Source organism: Psammomys obesus, unplaced genomic scaffold, assembly GCF_907164565.1.
Source record: "Psammomys obesus unplaced genomic scaffold, mPsaObe1.curated_primary_1811, whole genome shotgun sequence".
Lineage (NCBI taxonomy): Eukaryota > Metazoa > Chordata > Mammalia > Rodentia > Muridae > Psammomys > Psammomys obesus.
Window position 1 is genome coordinate 7,123,776 of NW_026596088.1, and position 21,883 is coordinate 7,145,658.

The 21,883-nt window shown below is 40.7% G+C and overlaps 1 protein-coding gene across 1 annotated transcript in view; it reads right to left on the reverse strand.

Annotated features, from left to right (window-relative positions):
• The window catches only part of LOC129691535 (ankyrin repeat domain-containing protein 26-like), a 77,239-nt gene that overhangs the window by 30,394 nt on the left and 24,962 nt on the right, over nt 1–21,883 (reverse strand). Inside the window, exons 9-19 of the mRNA XM_055627697.1 lie at nt 18,169–18,205; nt 17,355–17,428; nt 16,895–16,934; nt 16,379–16,440; nt 14,564–14,636; nt 12,697–12,725; nt 11,318–11,381; nt 5,722–5,792; nt 2,835–2,995; nt 1,244–1,411; nt 958–996 (exon numbers count right to left, since the gene is read on the reverse strand). Coding sequence (XP_055483672.1) covers nt 958–996; nt 1,244–1,411; nt 2,835–2,995; nt 5,722–5,792; nt 11,318–11,381; nt 12,697–12,725; nt 14,564–14,636; nt 16,379–16,440; nt 16,895–16,934; nt 17,355–17,428; nt 18,169–18,205 — 818 coding nt within the window. The remainder of the gene's footprint in view (nt 1–957; nt 997–1,243; nt 1,412–2,834; nt 2,996–5,721; nt 5,793–11,317; nt 11,382–12,696; nt 12,726–14,563; nt 14,637–16,378; nt 16,441–16,894; nt 16,935–17,354; nt 17,429–18,168; nt 18,206–21,883) is intronic.

Sequence of the window (21,883 nt, forward strand, 5' to 3'; positions counted from 1 at the left end):
ATTCCTTTGTTTGTTACGCTGGAATTTGACCCCCTTCCGCTGTTGGGTGACCAACGGACATAGCTAGCCGCTATGTGGGTGCTAGCAGACATAGCCAAGCAGCATTTACTCAGGCCCCTCTGCTGTTTTGTCTCTTTCCACCTATCAGTCTGTGGATTTCTGGCACCTGAGCTGTTAATTGAGGTGACAGTTGGATCCACTTGGAGGTGGAGGCTTTCCTTTGGTTTCATCTCCTTGAGTTCCCTTGTCCTCCCCCTAGGCTCCCCCCCTCACAGGAACGAGGTCTCTTTCATTCTGCACATCCTGTGACTGCTCTCAGGGTACTGCCTGTCGGGATGCCGGAACCTTGCTGCAGTGGGGCCTTTGCTGGCATTGTTCTGCCTGGTTTCAGCAGTGTTCATTCTTTTCCAGATCTCACTATGGTGGACTCCGAAGGTACACTCTGTACTGCCCTGCAGCCCCAACATTGTCTGCAGTGACTGAGGTCCACGGCATTTCTACTGCCTTCAACTGGATCTCCACCTGAACCCGAAAATTTGCTGCCTCCACACCCTTTTTCTCTGATGGAGCAAAGCAACTTTCTGGGTTAATTCTTTTTAGTGATCAAAATGCATCTTCTACGTGTTATTCCTCTTGGGGAAGCCATATTCTTACACAAAGCCAGTTCTTATACAAAGCATCTTGTTTTCTATGTCTTCCTTGCTAGGTCTGCAGCTGGGCATAGCCTCTATGAGACCACTCAAGCTACTGCTCTCTACAGAATGCCCATGGAGCCAGGTCTGAGGTGGGCAGTGGGTGGTTGTCAGGTCATGGCGATGGGGGTGGGGGTTGCAGAGGCTGTGGCTCCTCCCAGGGTGTGGTGATCTCTAGGCAGATGCCCACTGTAGGTGGCTACACAGGGTTCTATGGGAGTGGGGGGCTCTCTTCCTGCTACCAAAATCTGGTCTCGATTTTTACAGTACCTGGTACTTTTCCTCTGATTTTCTCTTTGCAGTCCTGAAAAAGAGGAACATACAATTCTTTCAGACAAAACACAAACAATACTGCCTTTGTATGAAGTCTCTCCAGTTATCATTAATTCCTCCCGGTCCTGAAGCTTATAGACTGTTTACAGCCATTTTCTATAAGGCATTTGAGTATAAACAGAAGGTAAGCTTGCTTTATTTCCAGAAAAAGTGACCACTTCTACTCCCTTCTTCAGGGCAAGTTTCTTTATTTTATTATTATTATTATTTTTTTTTACCTTCCTTTATCTGGATCCCTGTCATTTACTCTCCAAGGATCCTTCACTGCCAGAATATCACCAGCTACCGACTCAGACTCCTCAGATGTCAGTTCAGTCACAAAGTCTCCAGAAGACCATATTTCATGTCCTCTTTTCTTTTCTTCTTTTATGCTCAAGGCAGAACCACTAATTAAAAAAAATCACAAAATACATTCTAATAATTCTATGAACTAAGGCTATAAAAACACTACAAAACCTCAACTCTTTCCCATCATACTTCACTTATTAATTAAAAGAAAGTTATAAAGTAGCAGCTAGAATGAGGAAGTGAATACTCCCTGCTCAAAAACAGACACCACAAAGGCCCGATGCAGTGCTACATGAAAGAGCTGGCACAGGAAAACTCTGAGCACAAGCATGGGTTTCCAGAGGACAAGGACTGCAGGAGTGGAGCTCAGAAGGAAACAACATGTTCAAGATCCTAGCGGTCAGGAAAATGCTAATCAAAACCACTTTAAGATTTCATCTTACTCAAGACAGAATGGCCAAGATTGATAAAACAATGACAGCTGATGTTAGCGAGGATGTGGAGAAAGGGGACTTTTATCCCCTGCTGGTCCTAGCGCCAACCCGCACAGCGACTGTGGAAATCAGTGTGGCGTTTCCTCAAAAAAGCTGAAAATCAATCTACCTCAAGATCCGGCTTCACCCTTTTGGGACTATACCCAAAGGACTCTACCTCCTGTCACTGAGACACTTGCTCATCTATGCTTATTGCTGTTCTCTTTATGATAGCTAGAAACTGGAAACGGCGTAAAAGCCCATCAACTGATGCGTGGTTAACAAAAAATGTGGTACATTTACACAATGGAATATTATTCAACTGTTAAAAAATGAAATTACGAAATTGGCAGGCAAATGATGAGACTAGAAACAATCATCTTGAATAAAGTCTCCCAGGCCCAGTTGCTCTTATATGTGCCTTTAGACTTTAGATATGTGTGTTTTATGCAGAGTAACCACAGAGGGTAGATAGCTTGTAAAGGAACAGGAAGGAGAAAAGGGTCTTCCAAGAAGGGGGAATAGAAGGTAGTATTAATAAAGGATAAAAGGGAAACTAGAATAGGAGGGTTAAATGGGGAAGGGGATGGAAGGAGGGAATATGGGGAGGGACAACTAACAGTTAAGACATTTTGAAAAGCCATATGGAAACCTACTACTGTAGAAGGTCCCATATATACAATATCTTATATTAACGTACAGATATATTATATATGACGGGAATTTAAATAGAGCTACCATATAATAGGGAGATAATTTTCTAACTAGACATCATATGTGACCAAATAAAACCCTAGTACCAGGAATGGGTTATATATTTTTGAGTCAATGGTTAAAGGAGTCCCATAGACCCCCTCCAATCATCACAGCCTGTTGACAGTAATATTGGCTGTCCTGCACATCCTGTTATTTACTTATGTTTTCATAATTATGCAATGCTAGATATCTCAGGTATAAGGAAAGGTCGTTAATCACAAATATTTACCTAAATTAGAATTTTGTAGAACAAAAGCTAACAGCCTCTTGTGAAATAATACCAAGTTCTTACCCATCCTGCTCTTTGCTGTCTGTACTGGCAGACTGCAGGGCACGAGCCTTCCCGTTCTTCCTCGTTCGAGGGGATCCGGCATCCTCATGGTCAAGGGCAGCAGTGTGCAGGCTCTCTGATGCTTCCCATTCATTCCATTCCTGCTTTCTTTCTTCTCCAACCTATAATGAAAGTTTGAGACAAAGGAGGACTGCTACCTTTTCAACAATTAAACAACATCAGTTTTTTTTTTTTTAATTTTATCACATGACCCCTAGTTTCAAGGAGTGGAATAGGAGTGCTGAGTGGATAGTATGGGATTCTGGAGAATGAAGTGCCTCTCAAACAGCAGGAACGATGAACCAGATCCACCAGATCCATGCCAGCCTTCCTGCCTTCTCTGAATAAGAGGAATGCCAAGAATGCTTCAGAGTAATTCACTCAATGATCTTAGGGGGAGTTACCTGTTTGTGTGTAAGTAGCTGGTTTTCATTTTGTTTTTAAATTCAGCTTTTGGTTTTATTATCCTTTCCAGTTGTAGTCCAGGCAGAGGATCAGCTTTCCAAGGTCTAAATATAGCTGTGCAGTTATCCATCATATCACCCTTTCTGTTTTCTCCACAATTCCATCTTCAAAAAGATGTTACTTTTACCTTATTCCTTTAACAGCTGTCAATTAGTCTCCTCTCAGCAAAGTGTAGGTTTCTACAAGGCTGCCTACTCTTGTTTACTGCCCGTCCCCAGCACATGGCATAAACTAAGTACTTTATAATTATTTGATTAATTGCTAAGACCCTGTAAGCTGGTTCATGCAGGTAAAGGAGGACATTGCAGCCAGTCCTGATGAGACCTGATAAGCTAGGGTCAGATGGAAGGGGAGGAGGACCTACCCTATCAGTGGACTTAGAGAGGGGCATGGGAGGAGATGAGGGAGGGAGGATGGGATTGGGAAGGAAAGAGGGAGGAGGCTACAGCTGGGATACAAAGCGAATAAAATGTAATTAATGTAAAAAATGAAAAATGTAATTAAAAAAAGAGAATGAAAGGAGCTATGAGGGGAAGTGGTCAGCCTTACTGAGGGGAGGTGTGCACAGATACCACCTAGGCAAAAGCCAGTGCTTTTTAAATTCAAACCCTTGTGTTGAGGGCTGACTTTCAACAGACTGCAGCGAGGGAGCTGCTTTGCTACGCCAATGCTTTTAAAATGAGCTATGGAGGAAACAAATTTATAGGGATCAGGGTTGAAGGTTTGTTCCATTCTGCATGTGAAACATCTAAGCAGCAGGGCTGGGGACATGTGCAATATTTAACGGCCCAGTGCCTAAGAGCACTTGCAGAGGGAGCAGGCTTGGTTCCTAGCACCTACAGAGCTCACAGCTGTCTGTAACTGTCACCTCAAGGGGATTTCATGCCCTCTTCTGGCCTCTGTGGGCACTTAATGTAATGGCTTATCTTCCAAAGCTGCCAAATCTAGCATTGGGTTTCTGGCTCCTAAGGAAACCATCATTTTGAATCCCTTCTCACCTATTTTGACACAGTTTGCCAAGAGATTCTTTGATCCTGTATTTAGTCAGTCCTTGTGAAAATCATGGGCCTGGGAAAAACATGTCCAGATTCCCTTTCTGTCACGTTGTGTTGCACATTTTCCCCATATTTCATTTTTACTGCTGGGTAGATCCTAAATATAGACTCAGTGATATCAGAAGTTAAATTATACCTCAACATTACGGCCATCTGCTTGGGGCCAGGCACCAGCCAGAAAGCAGCAGAAATACCAACATCCTGCTAATGATTGAATGTAAAACTATTTTTTTAGAACTATTTTTTACATTCATGTTTAAACAGTTGGCCCAGAATTCCTCAGCACTGATCTGCCGACCCACAACAGGGTTCTTCATAGAGCTGGGATAAAACAGCATCCTCTTAGAGTACCTGCCTATTCCAGTTCTTCACCTGCATTCCTCTTGGCCCTGGAAGGAGGTCCATCACTGTATCTGCTCTTTCATTGCTGTGCTTTCACTGGAAGAATGGAAGTTAGCTGTGTCCCCTGCCTGCAGGATCAGCTGGAGTTGAATTTAGCTTTTGCTTCTGGACTGATCTTCTGGCATTTACTATCTACATCCATATGGCTGACTATGAATCTGTTTTTGCCTTTACGTGCCCAAGTAGTTCTTTCTGCCATGAGGTACAGAGCTCTATCCTGTCTCTTCTCATGAAACTTCACAATGAACAACACTTCTTCAGATGAAGTTTCCACGATGGCTATGTGGTGCAGTATATTTTATTGTCTAACTTTAAAAAAGATTTATTTTAATTATTAAAAAACTTTGTATAGATCTCTGTGTCTGTGTGTGGGTATATGCACATGAGTATAGATCATAAGAAGACCAAGGGAGCGCATTAGGTTCCAGGAGCTAGAGTTAAAGGTGGTTGTGAGCTGCTCAATGGGGATGCTGGGAACTAAACTGCGGTAGGTCCCCTGAAAGAGCAGTATGTGCTCTTAAGCACTGAGACAGGTCTCCATGCCCAATCTAACAGTTTTGATATCCAAATGTATGATGTGGTCCAACAAGTATGGAACAGATAAATGACCTGATATTGTTATTGGATTAACCAGAGAAATGTAGACAGTATAACTTTTACAAAGTTATTTGATGCTTCTTTGGGAGAGAAGAAGCATTGCCTATCATCACTTTTGAACATAGCTCTTGATCTGTATTTATCTTTCCAACCCAACACACCTCAGAACTTCAACTTTCTCCTTTGGAATTAAATGCCAAGTGTTTGGTTAGGGAGCATTCAAGTTAGGTGAAAAGCCTGCAGTCCCAGAGTCTTCAAACTTTATCAAACATTATTAAATCAGAGAGGATGGTGTCAGTCATCAACGTAACCATGAGCCATATACTCACCTGACACTGGTTATCTTCACTTCTGGCAAGAACTTTGTGCTGTTCCTCTGAAGTCAATGCTAAACCTGGTTCTGCTGAGAAAATTTTTTTAATTATTTAAAATTAAATTATTGTAATTGCTTGAACAGTCAAGGCAATATTATAAAATTGATAGAAAATAACAACTAATAATATTTTTATTATTTTCCAAATTAACACTTTTAGCCAAATGTTACTTCTGTAGGAAATGCTCCTTATCATCCAAAATTGGAAAAAAATTCTAATTATCCACAATTTTTAACAGTTTTGGAGATACACTAGGTGCTACAAACCCTCTACATGAAGAAGCAATCTCAAAAAAGTTAAAGTATGATAGGAAAGATGACAAAAAAATACAAAGTCACACCTATAAGATGATAGTATACATGAGTGACCCCAAAAACTCTACCAGGGAACTCCTACAGCTGATAAACACCTTCAGCAAAGTGGCTGGATACAAAATTAAATCAAAAAAATCAGTAGCACTCCTATATACAAAAGACAAAAGGGCTGAGAAAGAAATTAGGGAAACAACACCCTTCACAATAGCCACAAATGACATAAAGTACCTTGGTGTAACCCTAACCAAGCAAGTCAAAGACTTGTATGAAAAAAATTTCAAGTCTCTGAAGAAAGAATTAGAAGAAGATATGAGAAGATGGAAAGATCTCCCATGCTCATGGCTTGGCAGGATTAACATAGTAAAAATGGCCATCTTACCAAAAGCAATCTACAGACTTAATGCAATTCCCATCAAATTGCCAACACAATTCTTTACAGACCTGGAAAGAAAAATTCTCAACTTCGTATGGAATAACAAGCAACCGAGAATTGCTAAAGCAATCCTCTACAATAAAAGATCTTCTGGAGGTATCTCCATCCCTGATCTCAAGCTGTACTATAGAGCAACAGTTATAAAAACTGCATGGTACTGGCATAGAAACAGAATGGTGGATCAATGGAACCGAACAGAAGACCCAGAAATAAACCCACACACTTATGGACACCTGATTTTTGACAAAGGTGCCAAAACCATACAATGGAAAAAAGATAGCATCTTCAACAAATGGTGCTGGTCCAACTGGATGTCTACATGTAGAAAAATGAAAATAGATCCATACTTATCACCCTGCACCAAACTGAAGTCCAAGTGGATCAAAGACCTCAACATAAAACCAGACACATTAAATAGGCTAGGAAAAAAAAGTGGGGGATACCCTAGAACTCATTGGTACAGGAGAAAACTTCCTGAACACAACACCAACAGCACAGGCTCTAAGAGCAACAATCAATAAATGGGACCTCATGAAACTGAAAAGCTTCTGTAAAGCAAAGGACACCATCATCAAAACAAAGCAACTGCCTACAGATTGGGAAAGAATCATCACCAACCCTTTATCTGACAGAGGACTCATATCCAGTATATATAAAGAACTAAAGAAGCTGAAAAGCGGCAAACCAAGTAATCCACTTACAAAATGGGGAACAAAGCTAAACAGAGAACTCTCTGTAGAGGAATATCGAATGTCAGAGAAGCACTTAAAGAAATGCTCAACCTCATTAGCCATTAGGGAAATGCAAATCAAAACAACCCTGAGATTTCACCTTACACCCATCAGAATGGCCAAGATCAAAAACTCAAGTGACAACACATGCTGGAGAGGTTGTGGAGAAAGGGGAACCCTTCTCCACTGCTGGTGGGAATGTAAACTTGTACAACCACTCTGGAAATCAATCTGGCACTTTCTCAGACAAATAGGAATAGCGCTTCCTCAAGATCCAGCCATACCACTCCTAGGTATATATCCAAAAGAGGCTCAAGTACACAAAAAGGACATTCGCTCAACCATGTTTGTAGCAGCTTTATTTGTAATAGCCAGAAGCTGGAAACAACCCAGATGTCCCTCAACTGAAGAATGGATGCAGAAACTGTGGTACATCTATACAATGGAGTATTACTCAGCAATGAAAAATAAGGAAATCATGAAATTTGCAGGTAAATGGTGGGACCTGGAAAGGATCATCCTGAGTGAGTTGTCCCAGAAGCAAAACGACACACATGGTATATACTCACTCATATAAACATACAACATAGAATAAACCTACTAAAATCTGTACATCTAAACAAACTAAGCAAAAGAGAGGACCCCAACTAAAATGTTCAATCCCCATCCTGAAAGGCAAAGAGGATGGACATCAGAAGAAGAAGAAAACAGGAAACAACCTAGGAACCTGCTACAGAGGGCCTCTGAAAGCCAGAAGAAGAAAACAGGAAACAACCTTGGAACCTGCTACAGAGGGCCTCTGAAAGCCTCTGCCGTGCAGACTGTCAAAGCGGATGCTGAGCCTGATGGCCAACTGTCGGGCAGAGTGAATGGAATTTTATGTAAGAAGTGGGAAATAGTAAGAGCTGGAGAGGACAGGAACTCCACAAGGAGAGCAACAGAACAAGAAAAATTGAACACAGGGAACTTCCCAGAGACTCATACTCCAACCAAGGACTATTCATGGAGATAACCTAGAATCCTGACAATGCAGCCACTTCTGATGAGAACTGATAGACTAAGATCAGAAAGAAGGAGAGGAGGACCTCCCCTATTGGTGGACTTGGGGAGGGGCATGCATGCAGAAAGGGGGGGGGAGGATGGGACCGGGAGGGGAGAAGGGAGGGGCTTATGGGGGGATACAAAATGAATAAAGTGTAATTAATAAAAGTTAAATAAAAAATTAAAAAAAAAGAAAAAAAGATATGATAAACATAACAGAATCTATACACCTAAAGAAGATAAACAAGAAAGAGGACCTGGGGTAAGATGATCAATCCTCACTTAGAAAGAAAAATGGGATGTGCATTGGGCTTAGGAGAAAACAAGTAACAGGACAGGAGCCTACCACAGAGGGCCTTTACCTGAAAGACTCTACCTAGCAGTACATCAAAGCAGATACTAAGACTCATAACCAAACCTTTGGCAGAGTGCAGGTAATCATATGAAAGAAGGGGGAGTTAGAATGATGTGGAAAGGATAGGAGCTCCACAAGGACCAAATATATCTGGGCACAGGGTCTTTTCTGAGACTGACACTCCACCAAGGACCATGTATGGATATAACCTAGAACTCTGCTCGGATGTAGCCCGTAGTAGCTCAGTAACCAAGTGGGTTATCCTAGTAAGGGGAACAGGGACTATTTCTGACATGAACTCAATGGCAGGCTCTTTGACCTCTCCACCACTCAAGGGAGGAGCAGTCTTGCTAGGCCACAGAGGAGGACTTTGCAGCCAGTCCTGAAGATACCTGATAAAACAGGGTCAGATGGAAAGGGAGGAGGTCCTCCCCTATCAGTCAGACTTGGAAAGGGGCAGGGAGAAAATAAGGGAGGGAGGGAGTGGTTGGGAGGGAACGAGGGAGTGGGATACAGTTGGGATACAGAGTTAATAAAATGTAACTAATAATAAAAAATAATAATTAAAAAAACACTAAAAATACAAAATCACATTAAGTCTTACTCTCTACTTTGTGACAATAACTTATAAATAGCCTTAGCAGAATGCTCATCAAAATGATTTCCAACACTCCTGTTCCTTTCATATACTCACCAGTGAACAAACATCCTATCCTTATATCTGAAATGTTCTTTTTTTTCATATTCAGAAAATTTATTTTCTTTCAAATCTGGCATAAAATATAAAGCTATACTAAATATAGCTCTTTCTTTGGTGGTGACCTAGTGAGTGACCCAAAGCATCTTGGGCGTAAAGCGTTTATTTCACCTCAGAGCTCACAGTCCACTATTGAGGAAGTCTGGATAGAAACTCAAGGCAAGGGTCCTGTAGACAGGCGCTGACATAGAAGCCGCAGAGAATGCTGCCCAGCTCCTGGGCTTGATCAGCCTTCCTTCTTATATAGAGCCCAGAACCACTTTCCCTGGGATGGCACCACCCACCGTGGGTTGGGCTCTCCCATGTCAATCATCAATCAAGAAAACGTCCACTGCTGGTGGGAATGTAAACTTGTACAACCACTCTGGAAATCAATCTGGCACTTTCTCAGACAAATAGGAATAGCGCTTCCTCAAGATCCAGCCATACCACTCCTAGGCATATATCCAAAAGAGGCTCAAGTACACAATAAGGATATTTGCTCAACCATGTTTGTATTAGCCTTATTTGTAATAGCTAGAAGCTGGAAACAGCCCAGATGCCCCTCAACTGAAGAATGGATGCAGAAATTGTGGTACATCTACACAATGGAGTATTACTCTGCAATGAAAAATAAGGAAATCATGAAATTTGCAGGTAAATGGTAGGACCTGGAAAGGATCATCCTGAGTGAGCTGTCCCAGAAGCAGAAAGACACACATGGTATATACTCACTCATATAGACTTATAGAATAAACCTACTAAAATCTGTACATCTAAAGAAACTAATCAAGAGAGAGGACCCTGACTAAAATGCTTAATCCCCATCCTGAAAGGCAAAGAGGATGGACATCAGAAGAAGAAGAAAGCAGGAAACAACCTAGGAACCTGCCACAGAGGGCCTCTGAAAGACTGCCCTGCAGACTATCAAAGCAGATACTAAGACTTTATGGCCAATTGTTGGGCAGAGTGCATGGAATCTTATGTAAGAAGTGGGAAATAGTAGGTTATGGAGAGGACAGGAACCCCACAAGGAGAGCAACAGAACTAGAAAAATTGAACACAGGGGTCTTCCCAGAGACCCATAGTCCAACCAAGTACCAGGCATGGAGATAACCTAGAACCCCTGTGCAGATGTAATCCATGGCAGTTTAGTGTCTAAGTGGGTTACATAGTAATGGGAAGAGGGACTGTCTCTGACACAATCTGATTGGCCTGCTCTTTGATCACCTCCCCCTGAGGGGAGAGCAGTCTTACCAGGCCACAGAAGATGACAATGCAGCCACTCCTGATGTGATCTGATAGACTAAGATCAGAAGGAAGGAGAGGAGGACCTCTCCTATCAGTGGACTTGGGGAGGGGCATGCGTGAAGAAGGGGGAGGGAGCGTGGGATCAGGAGGGGAGAAGGGAGGGGCTTATGGGGGATACAAAGTGAATAAAGTGTAAAAAAAAAAAAACCAATAAAAAAAAGAAAAAAAAGAAAACGTCCTATAGACCTGCCTACAGATCAGTGTGGTGGAGGCGTTTTCTCAGTTGAGGTTCCTTCCTCCTAGAGGGCTCTAACTCTGTCTAGCCGACAAAAACTGATGAGCGCATCTGGATAAAGAGTTTCACCTTTCTTTGCAGCTGTCTTAGTTTCTTACCAATTTTTAAATGGCATCTTTAGCATTTGAACTGAGTCGGAGGAAACAGTAGGCCATCTTTGTATGACCTACTGGGTCTGGCAATTTAAAGCTGTTTAAATTCAAAGTGATGGGCAGCTTTTCTGACGTCAGACCTGAGCTGATATAGGAAGAGTGGGTAAGTCAGAGAGAAGGCAGGTGAGGGTAGAGGCCTGGGAGGCAGCAGCAAGTAGATGCTACACAGAGTGCCGCCAGCTGATCGGTAATGCCGGGAACAAGACAAACGGGTCAAGACCAGAGGTGGGAGAGACAGCTTACCAACGCTTGTGTGTAACTGCCAGCTCTCGCACATTAATGTTTTCAAGGGCGGCTTCTGATAATGCTGGAGTTAGAGACAGATCACCTGAACGTCCTCAAGGGAGGAGATTGTGGGGCGCACGAGTCAATGAAGGATGTGAAAGGGAGCGGTGGAAAATAGATGGTGTAGACAGGGGCCGAGGGGACATTTCCAACAGGCATTTAGCATATAAAATTATCAATGTACAATAGAGGATGAGTTTCTATCACGTCGATTGTCAGGAATCTGGGCCTGGAGCATAAGAGTCTGCGGATTACTCCCAGCAGGGACCAGATGAGCTGTGACGTGCTCTAAGCTGATGGCGACTGGCTGTACTTTCTTCCTTTTCTTATCACATGTTCAATGACTGAAGGAATTTAATGTTTTGTTAAAACAAGTTCCAAGATCTGGCGAGACCATCCTACAGACATGTGTGGCTGGGGGTGTAGACTGGGGGTACAGCATGTGCTTTTATACACAAGTAAGTTTAGGTTTGTAGCTTCTGCTGACTGCTCTAAAAGCCAAACCTGTGTAAAGCATATCATATATAGGGAAAATGTTACCGTTTGTTATGTGGAAGGGTTTTTATATATGGCTATGACTGCTTAAAGGCCCGGAATTAATGTGTACATGGAGTAGAACACATATTAGTGCAGTACATGGATGGAGTGGTATTCTGGTAGATTCACATTCTCTCTCAGTGTGCGTGTGTGCGTGTGCGTGTGCGTGTGCGTGTGCGTGTGTGTGTGTGTGTGTGTGTGTAGACAGTTTCTGGTATTGTTTCTGTGTCTAGACTCCAAATACCAAGCTCTAGTTCACGTCTTGCCTCAGCCTACCAAACAGCTGGAAAAATGGATGTGTGTGATTCCTCCTGGTTCTCCAAGAAACATTTCTATATTTTGGAGGAATTGAATCTCATAACTAGTCCTTGAAGATGCAAAGATTCCAAATTGAAAACATTAAGGGGCTGGAACATGGAAGTTGAAACAGCTGAGTTAAAGATTACATTTCAGTTTTTTTTTTCTTGTGCTGGTAAATTCTCCTTTCGAATAGAAATACAAAAAAAGGGACATTTGAAACATTTATATCAAATCTTTTTACCACATTTGTGAGAAAAAGGAATTAGAAACAAGAGGAGAGATTTTTCAGTCTAGTAAATTTCCCTACAAAGTAATTTTTATTTTAAAGTTTACCTGATGTCAATGCCTGCACATCCTTGTCTTCTCTCATTTGACTAGGAGCAGAATCTTCCCTCTTTCTGTGAGGCTGGTGAGATTTGAAACAAGATGGTTAATACATATTGCATATGTAATAAGATACACACACTTAATAATTCAAGATAAAAGGTAGGTGTTATTACCAGCCAACGAAGATACATCTCTGGATTTTCTAAAATGCAAAGGGAGACGTGCAATCAATTATATTTAAACACAACAAAGCCAGGCATACATCTGTGCATCCATAAGCACTGGGTCTGTGCGCACACCTTTGGGAAGGACTATTTTAGAGTTTTTAAAATCTTTTTCAAATTTGCAGAAGAACATTATATATATATATATATATATATATATATATATATATATATATATATATATATGAAAACGAAATATTGAACATAGGTTCAATAAAACATGCGGGTGACATTTCACAAGTGAGATTATGTTTCCAATAATCACAGCCAAGAGGAGGAGGTACATTAACCAATGTGGCTGTGGTGACTGGTACAAAGCAGTGATTTCTAATCAGAACAAATCATGACCCTCGGACAAGGAATAGCAAAGGTGATGGTGGAATATTATAATTCTCATCTTTAATGTATCACATATAGATCATACATCTGAGTATACCACATATTGTATTCTTCCATTTCTCCTGTAGTTTAGAGGGCAGGAAACTTTATATCACTTTAGGGTAAGATAGAATTCATTTAGGATGAAAGAAGGGCTTCTCAAGGTTTCCTTTCTTCATGTCCGCTGTCCCCACTGAGCTGCAGAAAGTTCCTTGATCCACTCCATGCAAAACAGTTTAAACCACAAGTAAGAAATAACACATAATGTTTTCAACATTGAAATAAAGTTCTCAAGTGGAAAAATAGAGTAATTTCCCCCAAGCGTATATTAATAAGCTTTTATACTTTAAAATCAGTGAAATATTGAATAAAAGCAACAAGAGTACAGAAGAATATGAATAACTTCATTAAATCTTTTGTGTATAAAATTACTGTGGTTTAAGATGCCATAAAACTCTTTAAAAGAATTTTTAAAATCAAAATTGTTCTTTGAGCTTCTCATACATGTCCATAGTGAGTTCTGTCTGTATTCACCCTACCTCTTCTCATCCCCAGGGCATAACGTCTATGGCTGGACAGTGCTATCTCTAAAGGGTTTTTATGAAACAAATATCTTAATGAAGAGAAGTTGTCCTTTAAATGACCACTCATTGCTTGAGCATTCAGATTAAATTTTATAAATAATTAACAAAAGTGAATTTTCAGCTTTGAAGACTGATATCTGAGGCAAGAAAAATGAGTGGCTGAGACAGGCCCTTGACTCCAGCACTCTCTGGGGATGCTGTCCTAAGGTACCCATCTCATATTTGTCATCTCAGCTCCCTCGTCACCACATCCAGAAGCACCCAGATAACATGGTTTCTCTGAGTCCTGTTCCGATGAAAACTACCTCTCCATGTCAAAACAGTTCTCTACGTCTGTGGGCTTGATTGTCTCCTGAAACACTTTAAAAGCATTATCATCACCATTCTTATCCACTGTGTAGTAGATTTTAGAATTATAATATTGATCTGCTGCCATGTGAAGAAAATATATGTATACATATGTATATATATATGTATAAATGCATACAAATTTTCCTAATGGGAATGGAATGGTATGTCACAGCTCATGCTACATATATTTGCTTCTCCCTCCCAGTACTCTAGTCTTTTTTTTTCTTCATTCCCACTTTTCATATTCTCAATTCCTTTCGTTCTTTTGGTTTTTAGAATATCTTGAACAGGAAATGATAATTCATTTAGGGACCTCCTCAATTGGACCCATTGCTAAAATCATATAAGAACATATTTTTTTTATATAGCTTTATTATCATCTCATTTCTTCATCTACTTTCTGTACCCTCAACAGGAAACAGCCCTTGGTTATAGTATACACTTGTGGTCATATTTGAACCTTCTGTCAGATCAAATGACATTTTTAACGACACTGTTCTTACCTACTGCTTGACCATTTACTTGTAGTAGTCCATCAACACCAATACGAATAAGTGGAAGATTGTCAGAGACACTCTGTAAGAATTAACATAAAAAATGAATCAATGAAGCACTTTCTGAACAGATAAATGCTGTTTCAGAAGGTATTTGACAAAAATAAGATAAATTTATATTGAAAACAAAGCATTTTCATAAACAATATTAATGCTCTCTGGACCAGGCGGACTTTTATTTTCAGTGGCTCCCGACTGCCATCAATGCTTTTACGTATGGAATACTAACAGATGTTCAGGCTGCCACAGGGGCTAACTTCAGTGCTCACAGCCCTACCCTGATTCCTTACCTCAAACCAGATGACATATTCCTCCCCCCCCCCCCCAAGACAGGTTTCTCTGCGTAGCCCTGGTACTAGTTGTCCTGGTACTAGCTCCATAGACCAGGTTGGCCTCGAACTCAGAGATCAGCTTGTGTCTGCCTCCTGAGTGCTGAGGTCAAAGACATGTGTCGCCATCACCCACAGGACACTTTCTTAAAAGTACACTTGCCCCATCAACCATCAATTGTACATATCCTCAGGGAATGAAGGGCCCTCATAAGCCCTACCCTGGTGACAGTGTGGGAACATCTTAAAGTGTATATGGACAAATGCAGATGTTATAGGCTCAACCACTTGACAAAATCTCATGATACAGTTAAGAGACTTAAGTGAGGCTCCTTTAGCTAACATGAGACAGATCTCACTCTAGTCCAGACTTTACCTTCTGCCTCAGCCTCAAACGTGTTAGTATTACAGGTATGTACCACTATATCCATGACAACAGCTAGATCTCATTGAGCACTTACTGTATGCAATTGATGGTTGATGGGGCAGAAAGACATTTTCTTAGGTGGTGTAGACATTGGTAAGGTGCCCACACTCCTGTAAGTAACCCTAACGAACCTCATTGGGTCACACACAAAAAAGACCTGAAAGCAGAAGAGGAGCTACGCGGAAAAGGTAAGTGTCTGGAATGGAAAGGGGATGGAGGGAGGGATGTAATATGATCCAGACACAGTATATGTATATATGTATGCATATATATGTCATAAATTTATTGTATATAATATGTTAATAAGACTACTTGTGCATCTTCTCTTCTACATATTACAAGGCAAAAAATGATTGTGATAATGTTATGGCAATTGGTAATTCCAGCTCATTCAAGGCATAACGATGAACAGAAAAGCTACATTGTTCTGTCTAGAACATTCTCCTTTAATTAGGGCAGAATTGCATACAGTTGGGAGGGGTGACTGAATACTCAGGTGAGAGTCTCATGACTTTCCCACCCCCTTATTCTAAAAAGGACTGATAATCATTAGTAATTTAAGATGTGGTGATCTGGGAGCAGGCACAGCTCCTGAAGATGGTGGCAGTTTGACTGAGAGGATAATCTTGTACAATAGGTCTAAAAGTTTTTTTCTGAATATTACTGGGACTTTGACACATGGATACATTCAACTAAGTCATCCAGCCGTGGTAGACTCAGTGTACACATTTTATTCTAACATTCAGTTCAGAGCTGAGCTGAGTTCTTAGCACTGTCAGCCTGGACATTTGTTCTACACGGCACAGCCTTCCTTCAATAAATGCCAAGAAGCAGCAGACTTGTTCCACCCTTCATTAAAGTACTATTGCTTGATGCTGTGGCGAATGCCAGGTGAAAAATGCGGGCAATAGTTCCTGGGAAGCACAACAGCAGTGAGAAAGTGGAAGTGCTCCCTTCAGTGCTAACTTCCCTTAACACTCATTAACAAACAAAGGCAATAGATGATACCTCAGAATCCCAAGATGATTCGTCGTCATCCTCTTTTCCTGTGGCTACTATGCATGTCACATCTGTAAGGAGTAGTGTGGGATACGTGAGATAGAACATGTGTTATTATGAATCTGAGACATGTATATACGTCTTGATATTCATATTTCAGTGAAATGGCAGTCACAAGAAAAATTAATTTCAGAGACTTGCGGTGGTCAGCAAAAGAAGCGCATCCTGAAAGAAAACTATTAAATGGAGATGGTGTCGTTTGGATCTACACACTTTAATCCTTTTGTATTTGCCCTAATTTGTTTCTTTATAGTTTTGAGAGTGCACTCTGCCCCAGGATGTCTTAGGGGCATATAACCTTACTTAATTTCTGAATTACAAGTTTTTGATCAGCCATCTTTAATTATCTTAAAATTGCACTGACGTTTATAAATTCTTCATAGATACTGGTTAGTTTCATTTATTGGTTTTATGTCCTCCCCCACTGTATGAAGAAGTGTGAGCTGTGCTTTTGTGAAACACTACCTTGCTCTTCTTTTCCAGTCGTTGGCTTTGTTGCACCTTCCTATTAAAAGCAAAAGGAGAAAGGACATCATGAAATTTATTTATTCACTCACTAAAATAAATGAGCTGTTAAGGCCACAGCTATTTACTGTTTTAGCAAACTGTAGTCATGTCCCAAACAGTCCTGGTTAAAACCAGTGAGTCAGAAACCAAAGGAAAACAAAACAAAAATGTATGATCTTGGAAGGGGAACTTGTTGGGAGGGGAGTTTGGTGGTGCTCGGAAAGGGAAAGGGTGAGGGGCAAGCGTGGCCAAACTGTTTTACACACATGCATGAAACTGTGAAAGAATAAATTAACAGTGATAAAAAATAAATATTAGATAGGAAATTACCTCATAATGACAAGGTTATTAGAAAAAGTATTTCCATTTGGCATATGCTAACTTATGAATGAGAAGTACAATCAGGAATCATTACAACCTGAGGCTGGTCATCTCCTCTGCCATCCAGGCTCCTTGGCTCTCCCACTGACGTCACTCCTCCCACTGGCTCTGCTGACAAATCACATGCATAATAAGAGTGTACCACCCAGAACTGTTCTATAATGAAATGAGACATTATAAAACAGAAAACAATAAACAGAGTCAATTTTTATTTTCTCTTTGCAAGTGGAAAATTTTAAAGTTAATTTTTGCTAATTATATGAAATATGTTTCAAGAAAAAAGTATTTCTAATTGTCCAAATGTTTCATGATCTTCTTTTGGAGATGCACTGGAGAGCATTCAGCAGCAAGAAGATTTTCCACAGGTAAGGTGGCAGATGAGAAGCTGCCTCTGTGCACTGGAGTAAAGGGGAGGAGTAAGGATGACTAAGAACAGACTATTTCTAGCAAAGAGCCTGATGGGAAGAGTATTGGAAATCACAGAAGGTAACAGAGTGAAGCATACTGAAGGGACATAGATGCCGTTTGTTTTGATGTGTTTGAGTCTACACATGTTGTCTTTATTTTACACTTATTTATTTGTTTGCTGCTTATTTGTTGTTTGTCTTTGTTGCTGCGAGACTGGAGCTACTGTGATCTCCAGCCTATCCTGGAGATCATTGTCATCCTACTTTATCCTTAAATTTCTAATGCTACCAGAGTGTTCCACCCTGCACCTTTGACTGTCTTAAAACTGCGTTCTAGCTTAGCAGACTTTCCTGGATTGTTGCTGGCTTTATTTTAATTGCTCTGGTGCTCTCTCTTAGCATAACACAGAATGTTATTACCGTGTATGGTTTCTGAAATACTGCCTTGTTCTCTTTCAGTTCCTGGCTCTGTCACTTCTTCCTATTAAAAACAAAAGGGAAAACACAACTGTGAAAACTTTTATTTACTCACCTACTCACCCACTAAATGAATTGCTAAGACAATAAATATTTGTGTGTTTATCACATCCTGGCACAACTGTGGCTCAAGCTGGGATTAGTAGAGTCTTCTTTCCATTCAAGCACAAGTAATGTTTAACAGCTGAGAACAGAAGCGAATCGTCCATTATCCTGACAGCTGAAATGATTATAGTGAAGAGCACATAGAAAAGTCAGCTCTGGGCTGAGAGCTGGCTCAGCCATTATAAGAGTACTGGCTGCTCTTCTAGAGGACCCAGGTTCAATTCCCAGTGCCCTCATGGCAGCTCACAAGTGTCTGCAATTTCAGTTCCAAAGGATCTGACACCCTCACAAAGACATTACACGTCAGCAAAGCACCAATGCACATGACACAGACATCTCAATCCTACCTCTGAAGCTCAAGAAATTCTGCCAATGCAGGGTGACGGGTCAAAGCAGAGAAAGCAAAAGGAGGTGTGGAAGCAATCCTTCCACAAACCAGGGGAGCAAACCGGGGGAGCACGAGCAGAGGTAGGAGGCATGGAAACAAGGCCAACAGGGGCTGTGACTGATGTGCTGGAACCAGAATATGGCTACTGGGAATGAGATGGACGTCTCAGAAAGAGAACTGAAGCCAAGCCAAAAAAGACAACTGAACACTTAGAAGACAGATCAGAAAAATTTGTGAAGTGTAGGAACTGAGGACCTTACTCAGGAAGAGCTTTAAGGATTTTAGAAAAATGATTATTTGCCACATATCGTTAGATGCTGTGGTGGTCCAAATAGAAATAGACCCCAGAGGCTCATGTATTTGAATGCTTTGTCATTAGGGAGTGGTGCTACTTGACAAAGACATAAGGAGGTGTAAAGTGTAGAAGAAGTGTATCACTCGGGGTGGGCTTTGGGGTTTTAAAAGCTCAAGCCAGGCCCAGTGTCTCTCTCTTCCTGATTCCTAAGGTCTGGATGTAGAACTCTTATCTTCTCCAACACCATGTCAGCCTGGATGCCACCGTGCTCCCCGCCATGCTGATAATGAACTAAACCTCAGAAACTGTAAGCAAGCCCCAATCAAATGCTTTCCTTTATAAGAGTTGCCATGACCATGGTGTCTCTTCACAGCAACAGAACATTAACTAAGACGCTAGAAATGAATCATAGGAACCAACCAAGAATGCTAAAAGAGAAAGGGTAAAAGTAGGCAGTCCTGGTATCTTTAAAAAAAAAAATGCCAATTATGTAACCTGCAAAAGCAGTCATGTGTTACCATACCTAATATTTATTTATTTAGAACTTTATTCTAATTTTATTAGTAATTCAATTAAAATACATTATTGTAAACAAAAAATTCTATATGTTGCAGGCAGATTCCTCAGTTCAATTACGTTTCTAAAGGCTTTTCAAGCACTCAGTATTCAGAGGAAGAGAACACTTGAGCTGAGATGTTTCATGGTTCCCTTGGCAACACAGGAAGGACTCATGACACTTCACCTGGAGAGAAGGATTATTTTTCTAGTGCCAAGAGTCAAATCTAGGGCCTTGCACATGTGGGTGAGTGACTAGATCCCTCAAATATTACTGTTGTAAAACAAGATCTTACTGTGTAGCACAGGCTGGTTTTGAACTAGTGATCCTTTTCATGAAGCCTCCTGAATGCCATGAGTATAGACAGGTGCCACTTTACTTGGCTGTACAGGAGATTTTTATGTGATCAGGCATCACCATAACACGAGGAAAGTATTAGCCCCTATTTTAAAACTTCCATGATTTCCCAGTTCTCCACTTGAGCATCACACCAAAAGCACTAGTTTCTTTTTCCCAAACATGGTGTGGGACCCGCTTTTTAAAAGTAAAGCTGTTTTTATCCTAACTGAAAAAACCTATTCAGTCATGATCCAGTTGTGTGAGCAGCATAGACCTTGTTTCACAAGAGGAGAAAGGAAAGAGTAAAAATCTGAATCAACAAGGTTCTCAACTTTAAAAAAAAAAAAAACTAGACAATTTATATGCAAAAATCAAACAACTATGAATACAGGTACTAGAGGTTTACTGAAAAGTAAGTAGCATGGGTTAAATTTTAGATTCAAACCCAGGAAGACACGATGGCAAAGACGTCATCATTGTCATCACCATGCAGTAACACTAAAGCAAATATAGTTTTGTTGCAGGAATACTGAATGTCTTCTGGTCGCAGTTATTAAAAAGGGAAATATCATCTATATGCAACTTTGAATATTCTGCTTCATGATCTTCCCTCCCTTATGATCCTGTAATAATGGGAAGGTCATTTTAGAAAACCGCCGTGGTTGGAAGGGTTTTTCATATAATATTCTTGTCATTGTGAATTTTCTGCTGATTTTGCTCAGTTCCACTCTTTAAAGCATTTATCATTCATTTGGTGTCTGCCAAAGCCAATATGTAAAGAAATGTATACACATTGTTAGATGGACTTATAGTAAATACAAGTGTTAAATCAATATATTTACACAGTATTTACATGAGTTAATAATGTGTTTGTTTAAATTAAACAGAGTCAGAAGACAACCAGAATCCACAATAAGGAATTACTTCTGTAAACTGGGCGCTAGGGTCTGGTACCACAAAGAGCCTTGTTTTCTACAGGGATCTAACCAGTGGCCATTATGTATAACCACTCTGAGCTCCAACCATGTAGTAACACAGAGTGACTTTATTTTACCTTGTTAATCACATGAGCTGGCCAGAACGACAAGAAATATTCAGAGAAAACTTTTTTTCAATTCCAATGACATCAGTTATAAGTGACTATAGATTCTAAGGCTAGTTAAAATATTGGCAATGATTGTAACAGCGGACTCCAAAAGTGAGTTCATTTGTCACATGCTGCATTATTAGATGAGAGTTATAGAGCTAATGAGAGATATAAGTAGGAACTAGTACAGACCTGAAGCTGGTCGTCTCCTCTGCCATCCAGCCTCCTTGGCTCTCCCATTGATGTCACTTCCCCAGCTGGCTCTGCTGACAGATATACATGTGTAATGAGCGCATGAACTATTCTATAAAGAGATAAGACATTGTGAGCTAAAAATAACAATATTTGGCAAATGGAGAATTTTGTTCATTGAGTTAAATATACACTTTAAAAAATATTTATTTTTCTTTTAGGTAAGCAGACTGTGTGTGTGCCTGGTGCCCATGGAAGGTGCCAGGTCCCCTGGAGCTCGGATGGTTGTGAGACTCTCTGTGGATGCTGGGAACGAAAGCTGGGCCCTCTGTAAGAGCAGAAGGGGCTCTCAGCCGATGAGCCACTTCCCCAGGCCCTACCTCATAAAACACCCTTGTATCGTCCAAGCTTATCATAATTATGTGGGGAACACTGGGTGTGAGTAAGCAGTGAACAAATTCTTCCACAAGGTTTTTGGGGAAGTTTGGATCACCCATATGTAATTTTATAAAAGATCCAAAGAAAACAAGAACCAATAGGTTCTATAGTAAAAAGCCAAATTTCAAAGAGCAACGAAAACCACAAAGGGGTAAAAGGGTAAAAACATTGAAAAGAAATGAATATCATGTTTGATTTATATAATTTACACCTATCAATTCCTTCCTTCCTTCCTTCCTTCCTTCCTTCCTTCCTTCCTTCCTTCCTTCCTTCCTTCCTTCC